The 26253-nt window shown below is 37.2% G+C and overlaps 4 protein-coding genes, 1 long non-coding RNA gene and 2 other non-coding genes across 9 annotated transcripts; 3 read left to right on the top strand and 4 right to left on the bottom strand.

Annotated features, from left to right (window-relative positions):
• Positions 1 to 167: 167 nt before the first annotated feature.
• On the bottom strand, positions 168 to 240 carry TRNAR-UCU. Its single transcript has one exon. It is a non-coding gene; the product is annotated as a tRNA-Arg (tRNA).
• Positions 241 to 1927: 1687 nt separating this feature from the next.
• On the bottom strand, positions 1928 to 2000 carry TRNAR-UCU. The gene has a single exon. It is a non-coding gene; the product is annotated as a tRNA-Arg (tRNA).
• A 1254-nt stretch (positions 2001 to 3254) lies between these two features.
• LOC111490462 (transmembrane protein 56-like) lies at positions 3255 to 8726 on the top strand. Of its 3 annotated transcripts, XM_023139095.1 has the most exons (10): positions 3255 to 3659; positions 3843 to 3901; positions 5250 to 5473; positions 5569 to 5657; positions 5750 to 5888; positions 6648 to 6722; positions 6796 to 6917; positions 6990 to 7065; positions 8135 to 8194; positions 8332 to 8726. In XM_023139095.1, the coding sequence occupies exons 3-10, from the start codon at positions 5336 to 5338 to the stop codon at positions 8458 to 8460; spliced, it is 828 nt and encodes a 275-aa protein (XP_022994863.1). In that variant the 5' UTR covers positions 3255 to 3659; positions 3843 to 3901; positions 5250 to 5335; the 3' UTR covers positions 8461 to 8726. The 3 variants fall into 3 exon arrangements, with proteins under 3 accessions (XP_022994863.1, XP_022994862.1, XP_022994864.1); XM_023139094.1 differs by lacking the exon at positions 3843 to 3901; XM_023139096.1 differs by lacking the exons at positions 3255 to 3659; positions 3843 to 3901 and adding an exon at positions 3693 to 3791.
• LOC111490526 lies at positions 4550 to 14522 on the top strand. Its single transcript, XR_002719580.1, has 2 exons — positions 4550 to 4604; positions 14489 to 14522. It is a non-coding gene; the product is annotated as an uncharacterized LOC111490526 (long non-coding RNA).
• On the bottom strand, positions 10140 to 13747 carry LOC111490486 (ras-related protein RABF2b). The gene is made up of 7 exons (XM_023139130.1): positions 13506 to 13747; positions 12647 to 12724; positions 12388 to 12555; positions 11860 to 11908; positions 11656 to 11729; positions 11384 to 11477; positions 10140 to 10616 (listed from the first exon to the last, which is right to left on the bottom strand). Exons 1-7 carry the CDS (start codon positions 13542 to 13544, stop codon positions 10519 to 10521), a joined length of 600 nt encoding a protein of 199 aa, XP_022994898.1. The 5' UTR covers positions 13545 to 13747; the 3' UTR covers positions 10140 to 10518.
• Positions 14523 to 19676: 5154 nt separating the features above from the next.
• Positions 19677 to 22074, top strand: LOC111490428 (O-fucosyltransferase 23-like). The gene has a single exon (XM_023139041.1). It carries the CDS (start codon positions 20354 to 20356, stop codon positions 21668 to 21670), a length of 1317 nt encoding a protein of 438 aa, XP_022994809.1. The 5' UTR covers positions 19677 to 20353; the 3' UTR covers positions 21671 to 22074.
• Positions 22075 to 22441: 367 nt separating this feature from the next.
• LOC111490412 (probable E3 ubiquitin-protein ligase ARI11) lies at positions 22442 to 25697 on the bottom strand. Its single transcript, XM_023139021.1, has 5 exons — positions 25553 to 25697; positions 25423 to 25473; positions 24543 to 25106; positions 23690 to 24447; positions 22442 to 23123 (listed from the first exon to the last, which is right to left on the bottom strand). Exons 3-5 carry the CDS (start codon positions 24918 to 24920, stop codon positions 22730 to 22732), a joined length of 1530 nt encoding a protein of 509 aa, XP_022994789.1. The 5' UTR covers positions 24921 to 25106; positions 25423 to 25473; positions 25553 to 25697; the 3' UTR covers positions 22442 to 22729.
• Between the last annotated feature and the right edge of the window lie 556 nt (positions 25698 to 26253).

Raw genomic sequence — 26253 nt, 5'->3', positions numbered from 1 at the left:
CTGATGGGACTCAAAACCCACAATCGCTTGATTAGAAGTCAAGTGCCTTATCCATTAGGCCACGAGCGCTTATGCCAAAAATTGCTTTAATGTATGATGACACGTGCCCAGCGGCCCTGCATATGTTATATGGATGTAACGAATGTCGGGGTTAAAATACAAAATATCACACCCGATGGGACTTGAACCCACAATCGCTTGATTAGAAGTCAAGCGCCGTATCCATTAGGCCACGAGCACTTATGTCAAAGATTGCTTTAATGTATGATGACACGTGCCCAGCGGCCCTGCACATGTTATATGGATGTAACGAATGTCGGGGTTAAAATACAATCATCATGCCCGATGGACTCAAAACCCACAATCGCTTGATTAGAAGTCAAATGCCTTATCCATAAGGCCACGAGCGCTTATGCCAAAAATTGCTTTAATGTATGACGACACGTGCTGCCCTGCACATGTCATATGGATGTAACGTAATGTCGGGGCTAAAATACAAAATCATCACATTTGATGGGACTTGAACCCACAATCACTTGATTAGATGTCAAACGCCTTATCCATTAGGCCACAAGCGCTGATGCCAAAAATTGCTTTAATGTATGATGACACGTGCCCAGCGGCCCTGCACATGTTATATGGATGTAACGTAGTAATGTCGGGGTTCAAAAACAAAATCATCACGCTCAAGGGACCCAAACCCACAATCGCTTGATTAGAAGTCAAGCGCCTTATCCATTAGGCCACAAGCGCTTATGTCAAAAATTTCTTTAATGTATGATGACACGTGCCCAGCGGCCCTGCACATGTTATATGGATGTAACGAATGTCGGGGTTAAAATACAAAATCATCATGCCTGATGGGACTCAAAACCCACAATCGCTTGATTAGAAGTCAAGTGCCTNATCCATTAGGCCACGAGCGCTTATGCCAAAAATTGCTTTAATGTATGATGACACGTGCCCAGCGGCCCTGCACATGTTATATGGATGTAACGAATGTCGGGGTTAAAATACAAAATCATCATGCCTGATGGGACTCAAAACCCACAATCGCTTGATTAGAAGTCAAGTGCCTTATCCATTAGGCCACGAGCGCTTATGCCAAAAATTGCTTTAATGTATGACGACACGTGCTGCCCTGCACATGTCATATGGATGTAACGTAATGTCGGGCCTAAAATACAATATCATCACATTTGATGGGACTTGAACCCACAATCACTTGATTAGATGTCAAACGCCTTATCCATTAGGCCACGAGCGCTTATGCCAAAAATTGCTTTAATGTATGACGACACGTGCTGCCCTGCACATGTCATATGGATGTAACGTAATGTCGGGCCTAAAATACAATATCATCACATTTGATGGGACTTGAACCCACAATCACTTGATTAGATGTCAAACGCCTTATCCATTAGGCCACAAGCACTGATGCCAAAAATTGCTTTAATGTATGATGACACGTGCCCAGCGGCCCTGCACATGTTATATGGATGTAACGTAGTAATGTCGGGNTTCAAAAACAAAATCATCACGCTCAAGGGACCCAAACCCACAATCGCTTGATTAGAAGTCAAGCGCCTTATCCATTAGGCCACGAGCGCTTATGCCAAAAATTGCTTTAATATATGACGACACGTGCTGCCCTGCACATGTCATATGGATGTAACGTAATGTCGGGGTTAAAATACAAAATCATCACACTTGATGGGACTCAAACCCACAATCACTTGATTAGAAGTCAAGTGCCTTATTCATTAGGGCACGAGCACTTATGCCAAAAATTGCTTTAATGTATGATGACACGTGTTATATGAATGTAACGTAATGTCGGGGTTAAAAAATAAAATCATCACGCTCGATGGGACCCAAACCCACAATCGTTTGATTAGAAGTCATGGGTTAAAATACATAAGCATTACACGCCTGATGGGACTCGAACCCACAATCGCTTGATTAGAAGTCAAGCGCCTTATCCATTAGGCCACAAGCGCTTATGTCAAAAATTGCTTTAATGTATGATGACACGTGCCTAGCGGCCCTGCACATGTTATATGGATGCAACGAATGTCGGGGTTAAAATACAATCATCATGCCCGATGGGACTCAAAACCCACAATTGCTTGATTAGAAGTCAAGTGCCTTATCCATTAGGCCACGAGCGTTTATGCCAAAAATTGCTTTAATGTATGACGACACGTGCTGCCCTGCACATGTCATATGGATGTAACGTAATGTCGGGGCTAAAATACAAAATCATCACACTTGATGGGACTTAAACCCACAATCACTTGATTAGAAGTCAAACACCTTATCCATTAGGTCACAAGCGCTTATGCCAAAAATTGCTTTAATGTATGATGACACGTGCCCAGCGGCCCTGCACATGTTATATGAATGTAACGTAGTAATGTCGGGGTTAAAAAACAAAATCATCACGCTCGATGGTTCCCAAACCCACAATCGCTTGATTAGAAGTCAAGTGCCTTATCTATTAGGCCACGAGCGCTTAGGTTAAGAATTTCTTTATGTATAATGACACGCGTCCAATGGCTGTGCACATGTCATATGTGTGATATGTGATGTTAGACCACTATATACCGATAAGATATATGTGCTTTTTGATAACTTAATTAGAGGAATTTTAAAGTTTGGGTGACTGCTTATAAGCATGTTAGTGAGAATAATCTGAGTGTAGCGACTTCTTATAAGCATGTAGCGGTTGAATAAAAAATAGTGAGAATTTCATGCAAAAATTCGAAATTTGAGATTTTCTCTTCTTACTTGGAGTTAAATATAATATTTTCTAATACTATTAATCATATTAATTATAAATATCGAAGTAATTCATAATCATCCCGTTATGATTGATCTAAACTAACTCATTAAGCATACAATTCAACATGTCAACTATTAAACACCTTATTAGAAACACAAGACAGCCAATCAGAAATATCACCAAATCGCCCGCCCTTCGAGGATGTCCTCAGCATTGAGGAGCATGTACTCGGGTGTATGTGTGACTCGTTCAGACCATGGATCGAGACAAAAGAAAGTATAAATTTTTTCTCGTATCAGTGATAAATACAATAGAATGAATGGAAGAAATTGGTTTAGGACCTAAAAATAAATAATATCCTTTTATTGCGTATCAAATTGAATCATCTCAAAGAAAAAAAATTACAATATAATTCAAACATTTCCTGAATCCTACACCGAGTGATTTTCCTAAAAAATAAAGGGAAAAAATCATCGGGCAAGGCGCGAAGATATCACATTCCTTGGGTTGGTAGTGCGAGGATTGGATAGAATGAAATTGAATCCATTAGAATACGACGATCCCATCTCTGGACACTCAAATGCATTGCTGATTAGCAAAACCCACTTCCAATTCGATTACCCATATTTCACCAATTCCTTCTTATTCTTTGTAATTTCTCTCCATCTTGTCGCGATTGACTATTTTAGATTGTTGCGGTTGGAGATTCCTAACGCTTCACATTGATTCAACCTCACGGTTCTTTTATACCGGCCGGTTGTTGCATCGCCCTTTACAGATATCTTATTTTGTTTGTTCCCATTTTGTTATCTTTGAAAAAATGAAAAACCCCTTCCTCTGCATCTCCTCGTGATCTGGGGTTTTCATTTATGAGGTATTGCTTCTTTCTTTTCTTTGTTTTTTGCGCTGATTTTACTGATTTCCTCTGTTTTTCTGGGTTGCTCATCTGTGTTTTGATCGTTTATGTTGATGGGATCTTTTAGAGTTGTGAATTTGTGTGTTTGCTGTAAGTTACACCATATGATCTTTGAGCTTATCTGATTATTTGCTTTTGTAGCGTTCGTGGGTTTTGTTCAAAATATGGAATCATCCTCTTGTAGTTTGTTGATTCAATGAGTGAGCGTCGTTTCTCTTTGAGACAGTCCTTGTTTCTTCTAGTTCTTCTTTAACATTTTGTATTTTCATTTGTAGTTTGTAGGCAATCTGCCTTGCTTGAATGACATTAATAAGTTTTTTGAAAAAAATATTGATATGTTTGGAAGAAACGAAGTTGTTTTGTTTGATGCTTCCATGAATGCTTTCTTGCGGGTGGTTGCATGGTATGTTAGGAATCACGGCTCTTCTCAATGGTATGATATTGTCCACTTTGAGCCATAAGCTCTCATGGTTTTTCTTTGGGTCTCCCCAAAGGCTGAATACCAATGGAGATACAATTCTTATTTACAAACTCATGATCATTCCTCCTAACAATCCTCACCAATCCTCCCCTCGAACAAAGTACATTATAGAGCCTCCCTCGAGGCCTATGGAGCTCTCGAACAGCCTCCCCTTAATCAAGGCTCGACTTGTTCTCTGGAGTCCTTGAAAGAAGTACCTCCTTTGTTCGACACTTGAGTCACTTTTGACTACACCTTCGAGGTTCACAACTTCATTATTTGACATTTGAGAATGCTATTGACATGGCTAAGTTCAGGGCATGGCTCTGATACCATATTAGGAATCACGACTTTCCACAATGGTATGATACTGTCCACTTTGAGCATAAGCTCTCATGACTTTACTTTTGGTTTCCCCAAAACGCCTCATATCAATGGAGAATGTTTCTTTACTTATAAACCCATGATCATTCCTTAAATTAGCCAACGTGAGACTCCCTCCCAACAATTCTCAACATGATACAGCAATAGTGTCTCAAGAGCTCTTTTGTGGTATATTCAAAATGAAAGAAAGAATCAATAGTAGAATAGTACTCTGCCATGATACAGACCTGGGAATCGTATTCCCGGCTGGTGCACCTTGCAATGGTGATATTTGTGCCTAGAAAGTTGATCACATGGGTCATCCATCAACATTATCCAATAAAAAGAATGAAAGAATCGATAGAATTTGCAATGATGTTTTTTACATTGCACAGTTTAAGTCTCATATATTTTATATGATAATTCTAGACTGGATGCATTTAGTTTGGTCCCAAAAGGAAAATATAAACTATGGAACAACTTTAGCTAAGTGATTCGTGTGCTCTTTCGTGGGAAGTTCAGATTGATTGCTTAGAAATTTTTTAAGATGGAATAAGGAATCAACTAGATTTTGGATGTTATGCTGTTGTACTCTTCTCGATGCCGTTTGTCCTTCATTTTGTGAGGTTAATTGCCGCTTATGAACATTGATTGCTTAAGCACAGATTTTGTATATCACTATCCTTTATATTTCTTTCTAACTAGCTTCATATTTGGTCAAGAAGGGATAACAACATGGAGTGAGGGAGTAAATAGTTAATTCAGTCTAAGATACAGCAATCTGCCGATTGTTATGTAGCCAAACAAAACAATGGCAATGTCTTTGAAGACTGTAATGGCTATTAAATCTTACCAAAGTCAAGCTGATGCATTGGTAAAGAACTACTTATTAGCAGATCGTTTTATCCCGTACACCTCTGTTCTTGGAGGCATGCTTGCTTGTAAATTGGTATGTATCAACTTTTAGCTCATGCTAGATATTAGGACAAAATGCTGCTTCTCTTCAATTAGGACACATTAAAAATTTTGTGTTTCCTCGTGCAGGTATATGATCTTACTCAATTAGTTAGCAATTTTTACTTCAAGAGTTATCTGGGTCTTACGAAAATTCAACGAGTCGAGTGGAATAACCGGTGAGTTTAGTATCTTTGATTGTCCATTGCTTTCATAATCTATTCAGTGGACTGTTATGGCCATTACTGATATTTTGAACTAAAATTGGCAGCGGTGTGTCCACTATTCATGCAATATATATCTCAATTATGTCATTGTACTTCGTTTTCTGGTCAGATCTCTTCTCTGACCAGCGTCACGCTGGCCTTCTTACCTTTCAAAGTTCGACGTTGTCTACGTTCATATTGGGGGTAAGCTTTCTACTACCTAATCTTCAATGAATGTCAGCTTCCTTTTGAATTTTTTGATGTTTTAGATAAAGTTTCTAAGCAGCATGTAAGCGGTGCACGATAAGGACACATGCCAAAATGTTGTCGGCCCAACGTTTTCTTGTGGATTGTGTAAAGGCCATATGTTAAAAAAAACTAAGTCCCAATGTTAACCACCCTATGTGTTAGCCATTAGTAGTTGCTTTCATCTATTGAGGTGTGTATTAAGTTATCCAAAATGTTCTTTAAAGCTAAGAACTCATCAATGGATGAAATGGGGGTGGGTTGCAACAATGTTAGAAAGATAGAGGCAGCCTGAAAGGAGGCGCCATTAGCAAAACTCGGTCCTTGCGATCCAGCTCAACCATGCTATTCAATATAGCATTAGCAAGGCAATGCAAACACGTCACAAAACAATGATTTGCGACGTGTTGGGAAATGAAACGAGGATGATATTGGATCTTTGCTTCAACATTGTTTGTTTTAATCTAAAAGTTGAACCTTATCTGTATTATACTTAGTTGAATGAGGGAACCTCTATAATCCAACATGACATGGCCATATTTGGACGGACACAATGTCTGATTTTCTGTTTCTGATTTGAGGATAACATCTACGATAGACCTTCCGAGCTGTCTGACACCGCTTGGCAGACTTTTCGAGTCATTTGAGCTTCTATTCTGTTTTACTTGAATTTTTACTAAACATTAACTAAAATTCTAATCATATACCCTTTTCCAGATTTCGGTTGGATACTTTTTGGCAGATCTCGGATTGATCATTTTTCTGTATCCGTCTTTAGGCGGGATGGAATATGTAAGTACCTTCGCTGCTGATAGCGCTTCAAATTTGATAAGAGTCGTGCATAATTATGAAACTTCGATGATAGGTTGTCCACCACTCTCTTTCTGGACTAGCAGTAGCATATTCTGTTCTTTCTGGAGAAGGGCAACTCTATACATATATGGTTCTCATTTCAGAGATTACAACTCCTGAGATTAATATGAGATGGTAGGCTTTCGTTATGGTATTGATTCTTAATTTTATTAGTTCTTCCTCTGAATTCTTTCATATTTTGTGAAGGTATCTTGACACAGCTGGTATGAAGAGATCCTGTGCATATCTGATTAATGGCTTTGTAATATTCTTTGCATGGCTGGTGAGTTAATGGTCTGAAGGTCATCTTGCCTGTTTTTTTTTTTTATATATAAAATGGCGTAAACACGACCGTCAATAGCTCGACGACATGCTAAAAGATCCTAAAGAATTGGATTTAACATAACTGAACATGAACTACCACAGCAGATATTGTCTTCTTTGGGTTTTCCTTTTCGGGCTTTCCCTCAAGGTTTTTAAAACGTGTCTACTGGGAAGAGGTTTTCACACTCTTATAAATGGTGCTTTGTTCTTCTCCCCAATCGATGTGGGATCTCACAATCCACCCCCTTTGGGGCCCTACGTCCTCGCTGGCACTCGTTCCCTTCTCCAATCGATGTGGGACCCCTAATCCCCACCCCCCTTCAGGGTCCAGCATTCTTGCTGGCACACCGCTTCGTGTCCACCCTCCTTCGAAGCTCATCCTCCTCATTGGCACATTGCCCAGTGTCTGGCTCTGATACCATTCGTAACAGCCCAAGTCCACCGCTAGCAGATATTGTCTTCTTTAGGCTTTCCCTTTTGGGCTTCCCTTTAAGGTTTTTAAAACGCGTTTACTAGGGAGAGGTTTTCACTCTCTTATAAAGGGTGCTTTGTTCTTCTCCCCAACCAAGGTGGGATCTCACAATCCACCCCCTTGGGAACCAACGTCCTCGTTGGCACTCGTACCCTTCTCCAATCGATGTGAGACCCCCCCCAATCCACCTCATTTCGGGATCCAGCGTCCTTGCTGGCACACCGCCTCGTGTCCACCCTCCTTTGAAGCTCATCCTCCTTGGTGGCACATCGCCCCATGTCTGGTTTTGATACCATTTGTAACAGCCCAAGTCCGCCACCATCAAATATTGTCCTCTTTGGGCTTTCCCTTTCCAGCTTTCTCTCAAGGTTTTTAAAACGCGTCTACCAGGAAGAGGTTTTCATGCTCTTATAAAGGGTGTTTTGTTCTCCTCTCAAATCGATATGAGAGATATCGATCTCACATATTAGTATCCGCACTCAGATCTTGTTTTATGATTGGATTTTCTTGTATTTGGATTGTTGTTTACATGCTTGGTGATGAGTGTTTATAACAGGTTGCTCGCATTCTGCTGTTTGGTTACACATTCTATCATGTTTACCTGCACTATGATCAGGTATTTTCAAGATCAATTATGCATATTTTTCAGTGCTTATGGCTTTGTTCATTAAGTTGTAAAATGGGAACATTGATCTTATTGCAATATGTTCTCTCATTTAACTCGATCACGATATGGACAATCGTGTTATGCAGGTAATTAAGATGCATGTAATAGGATATATTTTGGTATTTGGAGTGCCGACCGTGCTAGGGATGATGAACTTGATGTGGTTCGGGAAGATCGTGAAGGGATTAATGAAGACGATATCGAAAAGGCGATGAGAAACATGTTCTTGTGGTTCATATCAATCTGCAAATGGGTTGAGGAGGAAAAGGGATTTGATGCTATGCAGTGTGTTGTAAATGGTTCAAAATAACTTTAAATTCGTTGAGACATTTTTAGTGTCTTCTTCCTCTTGTCAGTTCTGTGTACCAATTCATTCTTTCTGTATAGTTCTTCTCTCTTTTTCCTGAATGTATGGAAGGAATGTGATGATACCGCTGCAATTATTTTGTATTCAGATATATTTACGATCTCGGTTCGGTTTGGTTCGTTTCTTGGTTCTCCGTTCTTGATCTCAGGCACTGTTTTACTTTTCTTCAGCCTTGTCTATGGCTTATGGTTTACGAAATCTCTCGAGTAATTTGTTTGAAATTTGAGATGCTTTCTTTTTTGCATTTGACTTGGTTAAAAGAGCCCTGATAATTTTTTGGATGGGTAATTCGAATGATTCAAATGGAGTTCAAAACATGAGTTGGGTTCATAACATTAACATTTGATTACAAAGGTAAAATATCTTTAATTTTTATAATAATTTAGAAGTATAGTGTTGGGTTGTGAACCCTATTCTAAGTCTAAGATCTCTTTAATATACTTAGATTGAGAAATAAAGATCTCATCTTCATCTAGTTGCATCTCAATCCTTAGGAAGTACTTCACACCTAAGTTTGTTATCTCGAACTCCTCCATTGAGTGCTTGAGTTCTTGGATCATATAGTTATTGATTCCCAATAACATCAAGTCATCGATATACAAACAGACAAACAACATTTTTCTATGTGAGTTCATGTTTACATATAAGGAAGGCTCATAAGGACAATTCACAAATCTTTCTTGCCTATGGATCAATTCTTGCATTCCATCTTCCGGCTTGTTTCAACCCATAAAGAGTTTTCTTCAACTTGTACACTTTCTTTGCTAAAAGTCTTTTCTTGCCTTTCAGCAATAAGGCTAAGTGGTTGTTCAAACATAAACTTTTTCTTCAAGTTTTCCATTCAAGAATGTAGACTCCACGTCTATTTGATGTATCTCACGTACTCAGGAGGGTGGATGTGCAGAGTGTGGGGGTGTGAATGAGCAATTTAAATGAGGGGGCGTGGATTACGTCGTGGTTGAAGATTCGGTCATTCCCTCGATTTCCAACGAGTTGAACTGATCTATATTTTTTTTTTTTTTTTTTGACAATCGTTACCTGTGTAAATGTCATTTTTTCTTTCTCCAAATAAATCAGTTCTGTTTCTCCCTACCTACCTCTTTTTGTAGGAATTATTGGAATTACATGGTCCATTGATTCTAGTTAAAGTTGAAATAAAAATGGGCTACACCATTCAATTTTGGTCGGTTTTCTTTTTGTTTTCGACCTTCAAACAATCCATTTGATTTTTTCAAAGTCAATTTCCATACATTAGACCACCAAAACCAACTCAGCCTAACAATGAGTCAAATCAACTTGCTTATGGACCATTCATAATCTCCAAATCAACTAGTTTTCAGCCTAAATTATTAGAAAACATAATTGATGGTATGAAACTCACACATACATTTTATAGAAATTTTCGACATTAAGCATACACTTACTCGAGTCATAGTCCTTGACCCCAATTACAAGGCATACTCCAACCCCAATGCAACGATGTTACGTACCAGGTACGATGACAGTTTCTACAAGGGCAAATCTCGTTCGAGTAATATAGTAATAGTTCGGTTATTTCTATTAACTTAACTAATAATAATGCAATTAAGACTACACACACTCACACAACCTCTCCTCTCCTCTCATTTGGGAGTGCTTTTAATTTGCAGAACTGTGCATGTGAAGAAGCAAGCCCAAAGGTCATATATAAACACATAGTAGTCAGCCACTTTACTGCAAGAGGCTGCATAAGAAAGCAATATCTTCTAAAAACAACCGTCAATTTACACATCATAATAAACCCAACATTGCCAACCTCTCTTTCTTTTTCTTCTTTTTCCTTCTTTTTCCTTTCTTTTCTTTTCAAACGCTCCATACAACTGAAGGACATGCTGCTGACAGCTTAGAACCGAGAAAGGACGAAGATCTACGAGCAACATGACGCGCTTGCTACCCTCTCAGCAGGTCTGTCCAGAACCATCCCTGCCGCATTCTGTACTGGTTGCACTCGGGGTAATCTCTTAGCTGCATCCGAAAACAAGGAATCAAAATAGTTTTAACTCATCTTTTTACCGAGGGTTTGTGTGTGGTTGAGGATGGGACTTCTATAATTTTGGAGATGCAGGACCTGTCTTAACCGCAAGTACATTCACTATTTGATTCCATCCTCGATCCCACCCTATTAAACTTCCCAAGGTTCTCTCTTTTTGTTTGACTTTTCAGTGAAAAAAAGGGGGTGACAATCGGTAGACTTTCTTTTCTATGTCGCCGTCTCATCAATGAGCGTAGATTGATAGAGATGGCTTTTGTGCTGGTCAATCTGTATCCCCATTCTTCAGGTATAGTTTTCTTTGATCACAGATCGACGGGTGATCCATACTTTCCCCCCCTTTGGTCAGTCAGTCGTCATGATCCGCCAGAGGGTCTTGAGCTAGCTTCCTTGAAGAGGCTTGACGGGAAAGAGAGGTAAAAGAACAACCTAAGGAAGGTACCTCACAAGCTTTTGGATTCCATGGCTAAGGCTGACTTTGGCAGATTTTAGGTGAGGGTGGAGGAGTAGGATAGGAGGTGAGTGGTTGATATAACCTCAGTATTATAGGGAGATTAACTATATGTGACGTATAACTCCTTTTTTGCATCGCAGTCGAAAAACAATTTTCAAAACTCAGGCTCCATAAACGAGTTTATTGAGACCATGATAAAAAATATCCTAAGCAACTAAGATTAACCTGGTTTCAGCTTTTTCATGGGGGTGGGGGGTGTTCAATTCAACTCACAAGTCAGTTATTTACCTATTTCATAGAAGATATCATTGACATTAGCAGCACTTTTTGCAGAGGTTTCCATGAAAAACAAGCCATTCTCCTGTGCATATGTTTGGGCGTCCTGCATAATGCACAGACACATGAGCAACACTTGAACTAAATGTAGCAATTTTGTCCAAACTACATGATAGACATTTCAAAGAACAATCACAAAGTTCCAACTGGGGTTGATGTTCACTAACAAAAAATAGTTCAACAAAGTAACACCATAGAAAGGAAATAAGGGTCAGGGTACTTGCCTCTGCAGAAACCTTCCTAGAATCTAACAAATCTGATTTATTCCCAGCTAAAGCCATGACCATATTGGGATTGCCTGATGGAAGGGACATGGTCCAATTGGTAAAAGAATTCAGATAGGCAAAGTGTTCACAATAATTTTACTAATTAAAAGTTAACAAAATGTTAAATTAAGATGCCTTTGCAACAGTAACAACAAAGACTACCTTGTGCCTGAAGTTCTTGAACCCATTTTTTTGCCCGATCAAATGAAGCCTGCGATCAATGAGAGGATACCCAATAGAGTTAAAAAGGAAAATGAACAAAGTTCCAATTCAATTACATTAGAGTAATATATAAGAGATGAATAGTACCCTATGAAACCTGATATGTTTAGAGCATGCCATTTTTTAGAAGGGTAAGAACTCATAAAAGTCATTACTCCTAGCTCCTTGCCACCAATAAATATACATATATTCGTATGTACACATACATATGTATATAGCATCCTATTTAAGGTCCTATACAGCCCCATAACCGTTTTCTTTCTCAAGCACCAATACGTGACAATTTATTAAACCCTAAATCTCTTGATAACAACTTTACGAATCCCAAACCAGTTCTCTTGCAGTTTCCAAGTATTTTAGCAATTACTTGTAAAAACAAAATGGTTGGTACTTAATTCAATGACATATAACATTACTTCTTTATTGAAGACGTATTTAAGAAAGTAGTTGATGAGTTCGGCCACTTACTTGATTGGTAATATCAAAGACGATAATAGCAGCAGCTGCACCCCTATAATACATTGGAGCCAAACTGTGGTATCTCTCCTGCCCGGCTGTGTCCCAGATTTCAAATTTCACAGTGGCGTCATTTACAGCCAATGTTTGAGAGAAAAAGGCAGCACCAATTGTCGATTCCTACATAATTGTAAAATTTAAATAAAGAAATATGGTCAAGGTCTAAAAGCCCTTTTGGAAATTTCAATAATCAAAGCCATATAATACAAACCTGAAACTCCACAAACTGCCCTTTAACAAAACGCAACACTAGACTTGACTTCCCAGCACCAACATCACCAAGAAGCACCTGAACACAGAAAAAGAGTAAAACCACCTGAATTTAGTATGTGTTATTAAGAAATCATTTTAGTTAAACATAGTCTCACCAGCCATTTCCTTGTTCAACAAATAAAATTCCGAGGGAAAATTGGATAATGAAAACAATGGCAGCATAATATGAAAACGATAAACTACAATCAAGTTGCATAGTTCAATGGTTCCGTAACACTGTAATCACGCAGTAACAGCAATATATATGGAAGAAATTTAATGATTTAATTTCCGAAGTTGAATAGATAGGGGAAGAGAATGTAAAACCTCGAAAAACAAAAAGGGATACCGTCCTATAAAACTGATTGCTGAAACCAAGACCTACAGCCACGATACTAGTAAATTTTTTGCTATATAAATTACAGAGAGTTAGCTCCGAGATCGAAACCAAGTTACAAATTGGAAAGTACATAGATGTGCAAACAAGGATTTCAAAAATACAACCGACAAGACATACAACAGAGAGTAGAAGAAGCTTGTGCTAGCCACAGAATTCTGATAGGATCAAACCAGAAAGAATTCCAGTTCATCGCGAAGAAAACAAAACCCCAGATCAGAATTAACACACAAATCGAGGAAACTAAAAGGGATTAAGCCAAACAAGACCTAATCGAATCGTCAACGGAAGGTACTAGGATAATCAAACCGAATTCGGGAAAAAGAAAACCACAGAGATCCACATCGAAGTTAGCATCAAAATCTGGACAGAAACAGAGAAATCAAAGGTTTGAGAAGGAAAAAGAGGAGAAAAGAGTCACCAATTTGGCATTAATGTTCTTGTTTCCGCTGGTGGCCATGGCCGTAAACTGCAATCGAGAGAAAAATCGAAGAGAATTGAGGAAGAACAAGCGTTGACGGGAGAAAAAGATCTAAGAAAGACGAAAGCAAAAACCAAACAATAAGACAGATCGCCTCTCTTCGAAGCGACAAACCCCTTTATTTCTCTCTCTCTCTTTTCCTCCGCAAGCAAAAGATGAACAATAACAACTTCAATACCACGCGACAGCGATTCAAAATTAATTTTAAATAAATATTTTATTTCCTTTCTCCTTAATTTATCATGTGAAAAGACGCATTTACCCTTTTCAAAAACATTCTCCCGTTCCGTTTGGTTCACATAAATAAAAATTATTTATTCATATATATATATATATATATATATAATTATTTTTTTTATCTCTCCCCAAACCATTTTTAAAAATATATATTAAAATTGAGATGGAAATATCTAATTAAATAAATATTTTAAATATTTATTTAATATAGTTTTCAATTAAAATTTAGTTTTGTTTTTAAATATTAGATAGGAACACATCTATTTGTCTACTTTGAACATAAGTTCTCACGACTTTCCTTTGAGCTTACCTAAAAAACCTCATACCAATAGAGGGAGTTCTTTGATTATAAAATCATGATCATTCCCTAAATTAGCCGATGTGAGACTTTCATCCAACACCTTCCCTCGAACTAAGTACGCCTCTCCTTAATCGAGGCTCGACTTCTTTTTCTTTTGGAGTCTTCGTCATTTTTTACTATGCCTTCGAGGAGCCTCGAATCCTTTTTCTTTTGGAGTTATTTGTTCAACATTTGAGGATTCTATTGACATGGCTTAGGGCATGACTCTGATCCCATGTTAGATGAACACGACCCTCAACAATTGTATGATATTGTCCACTTTAAACATAAGCTCTCATGACTTTACTTTAGGCTCTTCTCCAAAACGACTCATACTAATAAAGAGAATATTCATTGATTATAAACCTATAATCATTTCCTAAATTAGCCGATAGGGAAGCCCAAAACAAAGTAATGAGAGATTATGCTTAAAGTGGACTATATCATACTATTGTAGAGAGTCGTGTTCATCTAACATGATTTTTAACAATAACATAGAATATATTAAAGGTAAAGTCAAGGATTGTAAAAGAACAATGGGCAAACATGGAAAAAATGATTTTTTTTTTTTTAAATTTGTATAATTTGTCAAACATCAGCCCGCCAAAGGTACACGCGGTGGGTCAGTGAATATAGTTTAGCTTTAGATTTCGGCTTAAAATTTGACAAAACAGTATTTAAATCTAAATTTTAATTTTAAAAATTTTAAAATTAAGCGTAGGAGATTTAAAATAATATATATATATATATGCCCATTCTGGGCAATGTTCCTTAAGCTCCATTTTTCCTATAATATTAAGGGGTTAGAAGAATCCCGCGTCATCGCAACTCTCTGGGGTTGTACTCAAAGAAGAAGATCTACACTCGAGGAGCCCCGATGTCAAAGACAAGAGCCCTTGACGTAGGTCCTGAGGCGAAGGATTCTTGTTGTGAATCAGAAGATTGTGAAGGTATAGGGGAGGCTCTTGGCTCCCCTGGTCCCTTGCATCGTAATAAAGGAGGAGCCGCACAAAATATATATATATTTTCTTCACCCGAACACAAAGTTAAGGCGTTCAAACAAAGTTGACCACTCCACCCAAGTGGACAATTCAAATCAAACATAACCTGCCTTGTTTGAATTTATTCAAAATTCAATTAATTTAAAATTTTGAGATAAATGTTTAGAAAACGTGAGCAAGGAGTTGAAAACAATTTAAAAGAAATAATGTAATAAGTTAAAAGTGAATAAGTAACCACTAGAGTTTTAATAGCTTATAACCTGAGTAAAAAAATTTACAACTAGCTATATTTACTATGGTACATTTTGTGGTATTTTAGCCCTAATGGATATATACATAATTTTGGTGAATAGTTATATATGTCGCGTATTGACATGACAAGAATATTAAAGACCTATCTACATATGGAAGCAAGTAAAAAGCGTTTGGAAGGGGCATACAATCATGGACAATACACCCAAACATGATCGAGATAGTCGACACATGACCATAATTGTATCAAACAAGCATAATCGTGCACCAATGTCGACACCGAACGATAGAGAAGAGGGAGGGATGCAAAATTTTAGAATCTAAGTTAAGGAGAAGAAGTATCAATTCATGTCGGGTTAGAACCAAATCCAAATCCACGAATCAAACCCAGCAGACAAGTGCGTCCAGCCCAAGCTCATAGGAAGCTCCTGGGCCACGATCTCAGCTTCAAATACGTTTAGCAGCCACATGCGCATAAGCGTACGAAGCATAAGACACTAGCCCTGCCCAAGTCACGCGCGACCAGAGAACCTTCCAGCCCCACAAGTACCCCAGTGACCTCGTCGTGCAGTCCAGTGTCCAGCACAGCCCCGACTTCTCCATTGCGTCCGTACGTCCCCTCCAAGCTACTTCCAGACGCAACCAGCTCGTGGCCACTCCAACCAACTTCCCTCTGCTTTTCCTTTTGCCCGATTGTATGGACATTCCACATCGGCTAATTTAGAGAATGATCATAAGTTTATAATCAAAGAATATTGTCTCCATTGGACTGAGATCTTTTGGAAAGCCCAAAACAAAGTCATGAGAGCTTATGCTCAAAGTGTACAATATCATACTTCCCTTTACTCAAGTAAGTCAAATTTTGCTCGATTTATCTGTTTTGGATCATTCTAGTGCATTTTAAACCTAATTAAGGTCGATTTCTAATTATTTAGGGTTGAATTGAGGATAAATGGAATCTGTTAGAGATGAACTTATGAACGATTAGCTAAGGGACGCTTTGGAGTATAGAGTCAAGTGTAAATGTAAGTGAACTTAGTGTGGAATACATACGAGCTAAATTGGATGAAATTTACTAATGCATGAATATATATCATATGACTTTTATTTACATGCTGATACGTGTTATTAAATTGTTATGATTATGTATGATTTATTTGATACAAGTGCTTTTGTGTACACTCGTGCATGATTGTTATGACTATGTTTATGATTTATGAGATACTATGATGTAAAATTGATATGAATCAAGGGACATCAATCATACAATATGCTTCATTGAGGACGTGAAGATAATATTGTTGAAATTATCAAAAGATATTTCAATTCATGCCACATTGAAGAAGAATGAAGTTTGATCTGATAAATTTTGGGTTGATTATAATTTAGAGTTATTGTATTTCATTACGGTATTTTAAGAGTTTTTATTTAGTTTAGGTTACAATTACATAATGGTTAATTATGGCCATTAAGTCCGAATGTAACACCTCTTTGAATGCTTTAGTAGTTTCATTTTGAAGTAGCCATGTATATTGTATTTGTAAGCCGACTTGGAAAATATATAGTAAAAGAAGCATTTGTGCTTTTCTTTAGCCAATGACTAAGTTTATTTGCAATTCTATGTAGTTTAGGTTGCATGTAGAATCATTCAAGCTCGACATGATCAAATCTTGCTTGTGGAGTGATTCAAATCTCAAACAAGTGTTTGAGATATTTGATCAACAAGAATCATTCAAGCTAGACATGATCGATCTTGCTTGTGGAGTGATTCGAATCTCAAACAATGTTCTTGTCTTGAGATATTCGATCAACAAGGTAATCTGAATCTTACTTCGCTTGTAGTGGTTCTTTATCTTATCAAAAATGTATGTAAAGTATGATTGAAATACATTGCAAATGTATGTATCTTTGATAAGATATTCAAAACATGTCACGTATGAAAGCATTATGTGCATTATCTCACTAAACTATGATTTTATGTGCGAGACTTCATCTGTCCTTTTGTGCTCAAATGATCGTATTATACAAATGCATACCTATTATACTTTATTTTACGTTCTATTTCTTTCTATGGGTTTCAATTGGATAAGAGCGTTCAAGCGTATAAGAATTCACCTAATAAGTCTAAATGCATGTGTACAGATAGTACGTAGAGTATTATAAATCCAAACTAACCCATAAATGAAGTTATTGTCCAATGCCAAGATATGAATTCTCGTTCCATTAGACATGGAAACATATTTGCATGTATATACATTTTTTCGTTAGTTATTGAGGATTTTTAAATATTCATCGTTTTGTTAATGATTTTTAGGTAAAAGTAAGGGACATGTGCACGGTTGATAGCTTTGGCTGTGAACGCTATGGAATAAAGTTCTTTAAGAATGATTTTCCATCCATTCATATTTTTTTTTATTTTGCTTCTGTTTTAAATTCCGTCAATTGGAACATATTTCTAATGCTGGTTTTTATTGAATATATATTCACGTTCGTTAAATTTTGAAATAGTATTTCTGTTTGAATCAGTTTCGTAGTAACGATCTTATAATGTTTCAGCTATGCTCACGAAAGGTAAGAACACTTCAACCAACCAACTTCTTGACATCGTCATAAATTTATGATACGAGGAGCCTAGACCAACGCTTGTCCTCTTAAGTTTAGAAATCTGGATCAACCAACATTTGCCCCGTGATATGAGTCTAATTGTATTTGAATTTAAACAACGAATTCAAACTTCGTAGCTCTATGGACAATCGATATTGTCTTCGGGCTGTTCGTGTAAATAATATGTTTTGGAAGGACGTGAGATAGTTGGTAAGAGTAATTATTTTCGATCGTATCTATACTCCTACTCCGAGAATAAATTGTTTTCTTGTCCATAAAATTTTGAAAATTAAAATTAAAAAAAGTAATAATTTTAAAAAAATCAATATGAGATATTCACACCTAACCCCTTAATAAAAAATAAAAATAAAATAAAATTTAATCCAAAATTAAAACAAAAGGAACAAGCCAAAAATATACAACTTTTAGCAGATTGGTAGGCATGAATTAGCGAGCCCCGAGTGTTGGGGTTCGAACCCTAGAACGGGCCCCACAACAGGCATTATTTTTTTTATTAATATAAAGTGAGAGAGAGCTCAAAAAATTGTCCTGTTTTTTTGTAGTAATGACACAAACACAAACACAAACACAAACACAAACTGTCCTGTCCCTTATTTTTTTGGGATTCTATTCTTCAAAACGAGGTGGGTCGACTTGTCGTCGTCGTCATCGTCATCGTCGTTCACTTTAAACAGTAAAAGGGTAGCCGAGGGTAGTTAGATTACGAGAATAGGGCGAAGACAGGCAAAGTAACGACAATGACGAGAGAGGGAGGGAGAACGAGATTAAAGATGACATGAAGGTGATACGAAGCGTGAGGTTTATTGTGTTTATTTTTTTATGATGCTATGATCTTTAGACAACCGATAAAATCAAACTTTGGATCGATTTTGGTTGGTATAAAATTAAACTAATGACTAAGATTAAATAATAAATACCTCGAATAAATCGAGAAAATTATATGGTGGGTTCTTGCTCCTTGTGTTTCGACCAATTTTAAATCTCCATAAGATCTTAGATGTTCTGACTCGAATACTAAACCAGACTGATAGGAATGTATTCCAATTATTATTTGTTTTTTTTTTTTTTTTTTTTTTTTTTTTTTTTTTTTTTTTTTTTTTTTTTTTTTTTTTTTTTGTAAATGTAAAGATAGTGAGGATTAATTTATTACAATTAAATAATTAATCATGTTTGTTTAATACATTATTATAAAATAAGTTTTCTATAATGCGGTTGATTCTAAAAAAATAATTAATTAGTTTTAATTGAATAAATAAATGTTTTTTAAAAAAATATATAAAAAAACATAGTTTTTGCAAGATATATTGGAGTCTTAGGGAGTCCTTTGTTCAATATTTGAGAATTTATCAATTTATTGTGGCACAACTAAATTTAGAGCATGACTCTGATATCATGTTAGACTAACACGACTCTGATACTATGTTAGACGAACACGACTTTTTATAATGATATAATATTATCCACTTTGAACATAAGCTCTTAAAGTTTGAGACTTTTTAAATTTCACTTTAATTATAAATACATTTTATAGGATCTTTCATCCTCTCCTGACACAAATGTACTCAGAAGTGTGCCCCATTTGGGCTCCACTTCCCGAAATCTGTACTTCCTGCTCTTTCCTGATTAGATTGTTTCATTTGGAACCCTTTATTCCTTCCTTGACACAGGCCCCATTTTCTCACGACCCTTTTCCCCTTTTCCTCCTCCATCAACGCCCATGATTTCTTTCGCTTCCTTTCGCTTTTGAATCAAGCAACTCATGTGGGTTCCTCTGGATTCCGCTTTATTTTTTCTTGTATTTCATGTGAATCTCATCTCCCTTTCCTTTCCTTTCCAGCCTTCGTCTCTCTGTTGTGTTTTCCTCTGTTCTTTCGTTGTTCTTGATTTTCTCGTCTGTGATTCTCGTTTTCAGATTCTGGGTTTTGGATTTCTTAAATGGTAAATCTATTTTGCATTCGTTTCTCTGTTTGATTTCATTTTTCAACTCTTAATCGGTTGAATCGTTTAATCCCCATTATCGTTTTAGCATCTCGATTGATCCTCGTTTCTTACTTTTGTCAAAGCGTTTTGATGATTTGTTCTTGTGGGTGTCTTCTAGGTGCTTGGTTTTAGATTAAGGATTCTTCTGATTCAAGATTTTGCCCTGTTTGATTACTCTTTTCTGGGTTCTTTTGATGATATATTTCATGATTCGAAATGGGTTTCTCTCGATTTCTTGAATTGATTTGAGGGTTGTTATGATTTCTCCAGCATTGATTTGTTTGTGCTGGAATAGCCAAAGGGTATGGTCTCTGTTTGATTTCTTGCAGGGGACTTATGAATTGAAATTCTAAATGGATGTTCAATCGAATGGTAAACGCTCTGTACTTTGCCTTCGTTATCTAAATTCCAGAATCTGTAAATGCATTGCTATACTACTTGTTCTTCTGATTGCTAGAGCTATTGTCTTTCCGTTCTCGAGTTTCGATCGGATCGAAGAGAATGGCTTAGTAGTCATCGGAAATCGATCTCCATTTTGCTTAGATAAGTTTTTGGAGGTTCCTCAGATTGTTTGGGGTTTAAACAATCAAAAGATAGCATTTGCAAGAGCTTGTTTGACTGCAAGAATGTTGAACCGAACTCTTTTGATGCCTAGTCTTAGTGCATCCCTGTTTTATAAAGAAGTTGAGCGTTTGGAACCAATTTCGTTCGATAAGATCTTTCGATATGAGGAGTTTAATCCTCGTTGTAATGGATTTGTTCGATTGGGACGTTATATGGATGTAAGTAATCGAACAAAACCGATCAAGATACCGAAAGGAAGCGGAAGGAAGTGGACGGTTGAGAGGGATTTGGAGCAATTGAAGAAGTATAGCAAGGAGCCATTTGATCAGTCAGAGGTGGTTAGAATAGAGGGTAAGAATCCATTTTTGTGGCATGATCACTGGCCCGTTAAGGACTACGCCAAGGTTCTCGAGTGCTTGGTTTTGGTCGACGAGATCGAGAAAGAAGCAGATAAAGTGATCTCCAGGATTAGAGAAGTAGGATCCGAAGTAAGAAGCAAACTCGACTCGAGTGCTACCGGTGCTAAAGCTCGGATGTCGTTGCAACCGGTACCATATGTTGCAGTCCACATGAGAATCGAGATCGACTGGATGATTCACTGTAGGAAGTTAGAGCAGAGATCTAAGATGAACCAAATTTGTAGTAGCAAGGAGGAGATAGTGAATAGAGTAGGCAACATTATCGAAATGAAAACGCCAATGGTCGTTTATCTCGCGGTTGGAGATAGTTTACTTAACGATTCTTCGATTTCGAAAGGTTGGAAAGACGGGTTTGTACCTTTAGAAAAGAAGAAATTGGGAATTGATGAAATCTACCAGAAGTATCCATACCTCGTTCAGTCAGCAATCGACTACGAAGTTTGCTTGAGAGCCGATGTGTTCGTAGGAAACAGTTTCTCTACGTTTTCGAGTCTCGTGGTGCTTGAAAGAACGCAAAAGCTTACAAAAACAGGGGTTTCGAATCTATGTGGTACTGATGTAAGATGGCGTTCGTATGCGTATAACATATTAGGAGATTCAAATGGGGCTCGAAGATGGATAGTTGATATGTCTGATTTGAGCCTCGAGAAAATTAGCTATGGCTCGAACGATACCTCTTGTCGATGATCGGTTATTTGATAGCTCGAGATTGAAGTTGTTAACTTTGTTTCGATTCGTTCATTCTTGGACCATTTGTACATGAAAAGGAAAAACAGAGGATGGTAAAAGAGGGAGAATAGGGGAATTTGATTGATTTATTGTTTTTATGAGTTATTAATTTATTCGAACTGAGTTTTTGTACAAATAAATTGCATGAGCTTTCAAGGAACTCAGAAAGTAACCGCGTGATTTATCGATGTGATTGCAATAGAGATGTTTATTTAATTTGTGGGGTCGGGCTTGTAGGGGTCCGTTCTTAATAGGGTGGAGATTCTCTGTTCATACGCGAAATGTCGCATTTATTGATGTTATTGTCTATTCAATTATTAATTTATTAATTGAAAATAATTAATCAAGACAAATTAATTTTATATTTTATTTATTAGGGTAAAATTTGTTTTTAATAATTAATTTTATACTTTATGTGAAATAACAAATAATTATTTACATAAAAGTGATTTAATTAACACTAATTATTATAAAATAATAAATAGAGAAAAGGGGAAATAATAAAAATTGTAAGGGGTAAGGAACTAAACGTTACAAACCAAAATTTAAAGACTAAATCGATAATTCCTTAAACGTTCTCAAAGGCTATTTGGAACAGGAAGTACCATCAAAGTACCATCGAGATCTCGTCCTTTCAGGCAGGACGGGTTTAACTTGTCCACCTTGAACATAACTCAACTCATCGAAACATATACTCTCAACTCGAACATAATTTTCATTTTGATTAAATTCTTGACTATTTCTTGTCTTTTTCTTTTGTTTGAAACAGGAAAGAATCAAACAAGCAAAGCTGACATTCTTGCATAAGATTCCTTCATTCTAATCTAATCTAATGCAATGAGGACCTCTGAGGGTCACTTCATAATTTCCAGTATATGATTCAACAGACAAACAGAGCGTAACTAGCGATCGAAACGCCAAGCTGTGCGGCGGTGTAAATGAGGTATCGAGGGAGGCAAACTAGAGTGAGAGGCTCTTTTACCTCCCCCTTTTATTTTTCGTCTAAGAATCGATATATCATTGTACGTAATCTTCATAGTAGTTATCACTTATCACGGAAACGAACCTCTCAAGCCATGGAAGTTGGTGTAGGTCCTTCATCGTGTCGACATAAGAGTCTGTACATCGTGGTGGCGATTGATACGGTTGGTGGTCACTCAGACTGAATCCCCCAGCCAGGAATCGTTGGATTAGTGCTAACTGTGATCTCTCTTGCTCTGAGTATGCGTCCGTTATCATCGGGAGGGAATTAAAAGTTTCCCATGCCCACTGCTCAGATTCTTGGATGGAGTGGGTAACCAAGTCCTCGGAGTTGTCGTCGTCATCGTCGTCGTCCCAAAAGGCGCATTGGCAGGTCTGTTGCCCATCTTGGTACTCAGCACCACAAGAATAGCAGAATTCATGCCCGCACCTGCAACATATCAGTATAAGCATTGAATTCATATACATAAAGAAAACCCTGCACCTAGTTTAGTAAAATCAAAGCATTGCAATTTGCTGATCACGTTTACGACGTGCAAATATCAAACCACGTGAGCCTGACCATAGATTATAGACCATACGTGCAAATATCAAATCACGTTTATGACGAGCAAATATCAAATCACGTTTACAACGTGCAAATATCAAATCACGTTTACGACGTGCAAATATCAAACCACATGTGCCTGGCCATAGATGCATAGACCATACGTGCAAATATCAGATCATGTTTACGACGTGCAAACATCAAACCACGTGCCTGGCCATAGATGTATAGACCATACGTACAAATACCAGATCACGTTTACGACGTGCAAATAAGTATATAAAGTGCCTCTAACTTTCTAATCAAGTCCTACAAGCTGATCCTTCAAAAAGTCTAACATTCCACTCAACTAATGATATATATTCACGATGATTCAGGTGCTTCCACAATTATCTCATAAACCGACACGTTAACATAAATAACGAGAGATTTCGAGGAAGTAGCATTACCAGCATGTCATATGGTAGCAGCCTTGAGCCAATTCAATCATCCTACGACACTGCTGACAACGTCGCCACCTTTTGTTTCGTGCAAGACGATGTAAGGTAATATCAGCAATGTCTCTTTCCTCTAATGGGATGTCCTGAAACTCTTCACAGCTCATTGATGAATGCCAAGGAACACAACATTCAACACAAATAAACCTCTGACAAACTGGACATTCAATACAAGTGTTATCCGATTGACTTGATGAACTTGCCCGAGCTGACAAACATTCGCTCGGGTCTAACAGAACAGAGCAATTCGGATAAGGGCAGTAAATTTTATCTGAGTGAATATTCGCTTCGGCTAAGGTATTCTCCAACGATTCATATAAAGTCAAGGGAAGAAAAGATTTAAACTCATTGCTTGTGATGTAATATTTGCATCTCAGCTGAGGGCATCTGATAGGAACTTGAGATGTCTCTAATTTTCCATCAACATAACTCTTCATACAATGAGAGCAGAACTTATGACAACACTTCAACGCAACCATCATAGCGGTCGGTTTGTTCTCACAACAAATCGAACAATTCTCAATTGATTTATCTCCCTTTTGTGGACAAGAAAGAACCCCAATAGCCACTTTCGCGAGATGAAATGGCTGCTCGAGGTCTGAATGCGACGAAAGGTTCAGAGAAAACGCTTCAAAAGTGCTAGCATGCTCTAGAATCCTTTCTTTCAGCGCTACAAGAAGCGGAATTTCAGGCTCCTCTTCATTTGTTATCTGTCAAACATTCACATATCTTCAGAAAATGCACATAAATTTAAGAGTTTATGCAATCTTTCAAGCAAAGTTACGCAGATAGGGGAAGTAGTAACCTGATTATATAACGTATTGGAGTCGGTAAAAGCTCGAATAGAGCGGACGCCATTCTGTATGGCCTCAACCAATCCATCCATCAAAGCTAAATAATCAGCAACTAGCTCATCAACATAGAAATCAAGCTTTTTCTGGACCTGAATAAAAGGGACTTTCCCTGATCTTTCCATGAACACTCCAATACCAGAAAGACCAGAAGACGGGTCACCAATCTCGGCTATCGAAATGCCCTTAAAGAACATTTTCACCGAAAACTCATCAAGATCCTCCTCCTCCTCAGACCCTTCTTCCACCACATCCTCATGATCTTCACAACAACTTCGAAAATCTTCAACATCATCTTCCTCAGCTGGACCGAACATCTCACGATGCTCCATTTTGTTAAAAAATTTCAAACGATCCACAAATCCCAGATGGCAGCAAATAAGCGAAGATCCACCAGCAAATGAATTTAAGAACGTTCTTCGCAGTTCTTAATTACTCATCCGCTGTTTAAGAAGAACTCCAAATAAACAATCGGGAGCAAGATTTCCCTAATTTGCCAACTGAAGCAACACTCCCTCCTAAAATCACAGAAAACAATATAAATCACTCGGAAATTTCCATCAAATCTATTCCATTTCCACATTAGAGGACACGAAATTCCAAAAATCGAATACGAAAAAGAGGAACATGTCCGAATCGGAGAAAACGTAAACAAAACAAGCAGTTCCTGTATTTTCTGTGCAAATCAAGATCGACCCATTAATCAACTACGTAATCCACCAAACCCCATTTATAAGAACCAAACAAAAATTCACAAAAACTCGGGGATTGGGGGTCGGAGAATGAAGAAACGTAAGAAAAAAGAAATCAAAGAAATGAATGAATGTTCCATACCATAAGAACTTCACCGCATGTGAAGGGAATTCTGGAGCCTGGAAGATATGTCTGTGGAAGAAATGATATTAAAAACAAAAAAAGAAAACAGAAAAAAAACCCTAATCTGACAAACTGCAAGAATAAGCACCAAAGCAGCGCCCCAAATTCTCTCTCTAGAAAAGAGGCGGATCCATCAATTGGGTTTTTCAGAGAGAGAAAAGGGAAGAATCTTGAGTTACTATTTGCTAATCTGATGCCTTAAGATTAAAGAAAAAATGGGTTACTTTTGCTGTTTATGGCATTCATTGTCCTCCTAGTTGGGCTCGTTCTTAAGTTTGGTATGGATAAGGGCTTCTTCTTTAATTTACAATATCTTTGGAATTTTAAAATTTTATATTCATCCCCTGATTTCTATTAAAAATAAAAGGGAAATAATTACAATTTGGTCACAATTTGGTCAAGAGGGCCTTTTACCAAAATAAATAATTGAATTAAAAAATTGTTTTGATGTTATTTTTTAATTTTATATTTTTTATTAATATTTTTAAAGTATTTTCAAAATATTTTATTTGGTCCTTGGGAATCTAAAAACCAACCACTATAATCCAATATGCAAACAAATCTATTTTAATGATTCCTAAGTTTTTAAGTTATTTTTTTTAATTCATAGATTTTGAAATTTACTATATAGTAAATATTTGTCTTATGATTCAAACTTAAATGCCAATATAATTTAGTCATTCGCTCCAAATGTTTTGGTTAATCATGGTTAGAAGCAAGTCGACCAATTCAGACTATTTAATCCAACTCGACCCAATCTAACTCTATCTTGAATATTTAACGTTTGTA

This window comes from Cucurbita maxima, unplaced genomic scaffold (genome assembly GCF_002738345.1).
Source record: "Cucurbita maxima cultivar Rimu unplaced genomic scaffold, Cmax_1.0 Cma_Scf00015, whole genome shotgun sequence".
Classification (NCBI taxonomy): domain Eukaryota; kingdom Viridiplantae; phylum Streptophyta; class Magnoliopsida; order Cucurbitales; family Cucurbitaceae; genus Cucurbita; species Cucurbita maxima.
The sequence above is the reverse complement of the archived record's forward strand: the minus strand, read 5'-3'. Positions and strand labels throughout refer to the sequence as shown.

Coding starts and splice junctions, on each gene's coding strand:
- LOC111490462 (XM_023139094.1), top strand. CDS start 5,336: ATGGCAATGTCTTTGAAGACTGTAATGGCTATTAAATCTTACCAAAGT. Junction 7,066..8,134: donor TAATATTCTTTGCATGGCTG/GTGAGTTAATGG, acceptor TGTTTATAACAG/GTTGCTCGCATTCTGCTGTT. Junction 8,195..8,331: donor TTTACCTGCACTATGATCAG/GTATTTTCAAGA, acceptor CGTGTTATGCAG/GTAATTAAGATGCATGTAAT.
- LOC111490486 (XM_023139130.1), bottom strand. CDS start 13,544: ATGGCCACCAGCGGAAACAAGAACATTAATGCCAAATTG. Junction 12,725..13,505: donor AGAACATTAATGCCAAATTG/GTGACTCTTTTC, acceptor TTCTGTGTTCAG/GTGCTTCTTGGTGATGTTGG. Junction 11,478..11,655: donor CTAGGAAGGTTTCTGCAGAG/GCAAGTACCCTG, acceptor TGCATTATGCAG/GACGCCCAAACATATGCACA.
- LOC111490428 (XM_023139041.1), top strand. CDS start 20,354: ATGGATGTTCAATCGAATGGTAAACGCTCTGTACTTTGCCTTCGTTAT.
- LOC111490412 (XM_023139021.1), bottom strand. CDS start 24,920: ATGGAGCATCGTGAGATGTTCGGTCCAGCTGAGGAAGATGATGTTGAA. Junction 24,448..24,542: donor CCAATACGTTATATAATCAG/GTTACTACTTCC, acceptor AATGTTTGACAG/ATAACAAATGAAGAGGAGCC. Junction 23,124..23,689: donor TGCTACCATATGACATGCTG/GTAATGCTACTT, acceptor GATATGTTGCAG/GTGCGGGCATGAATTCTGCT.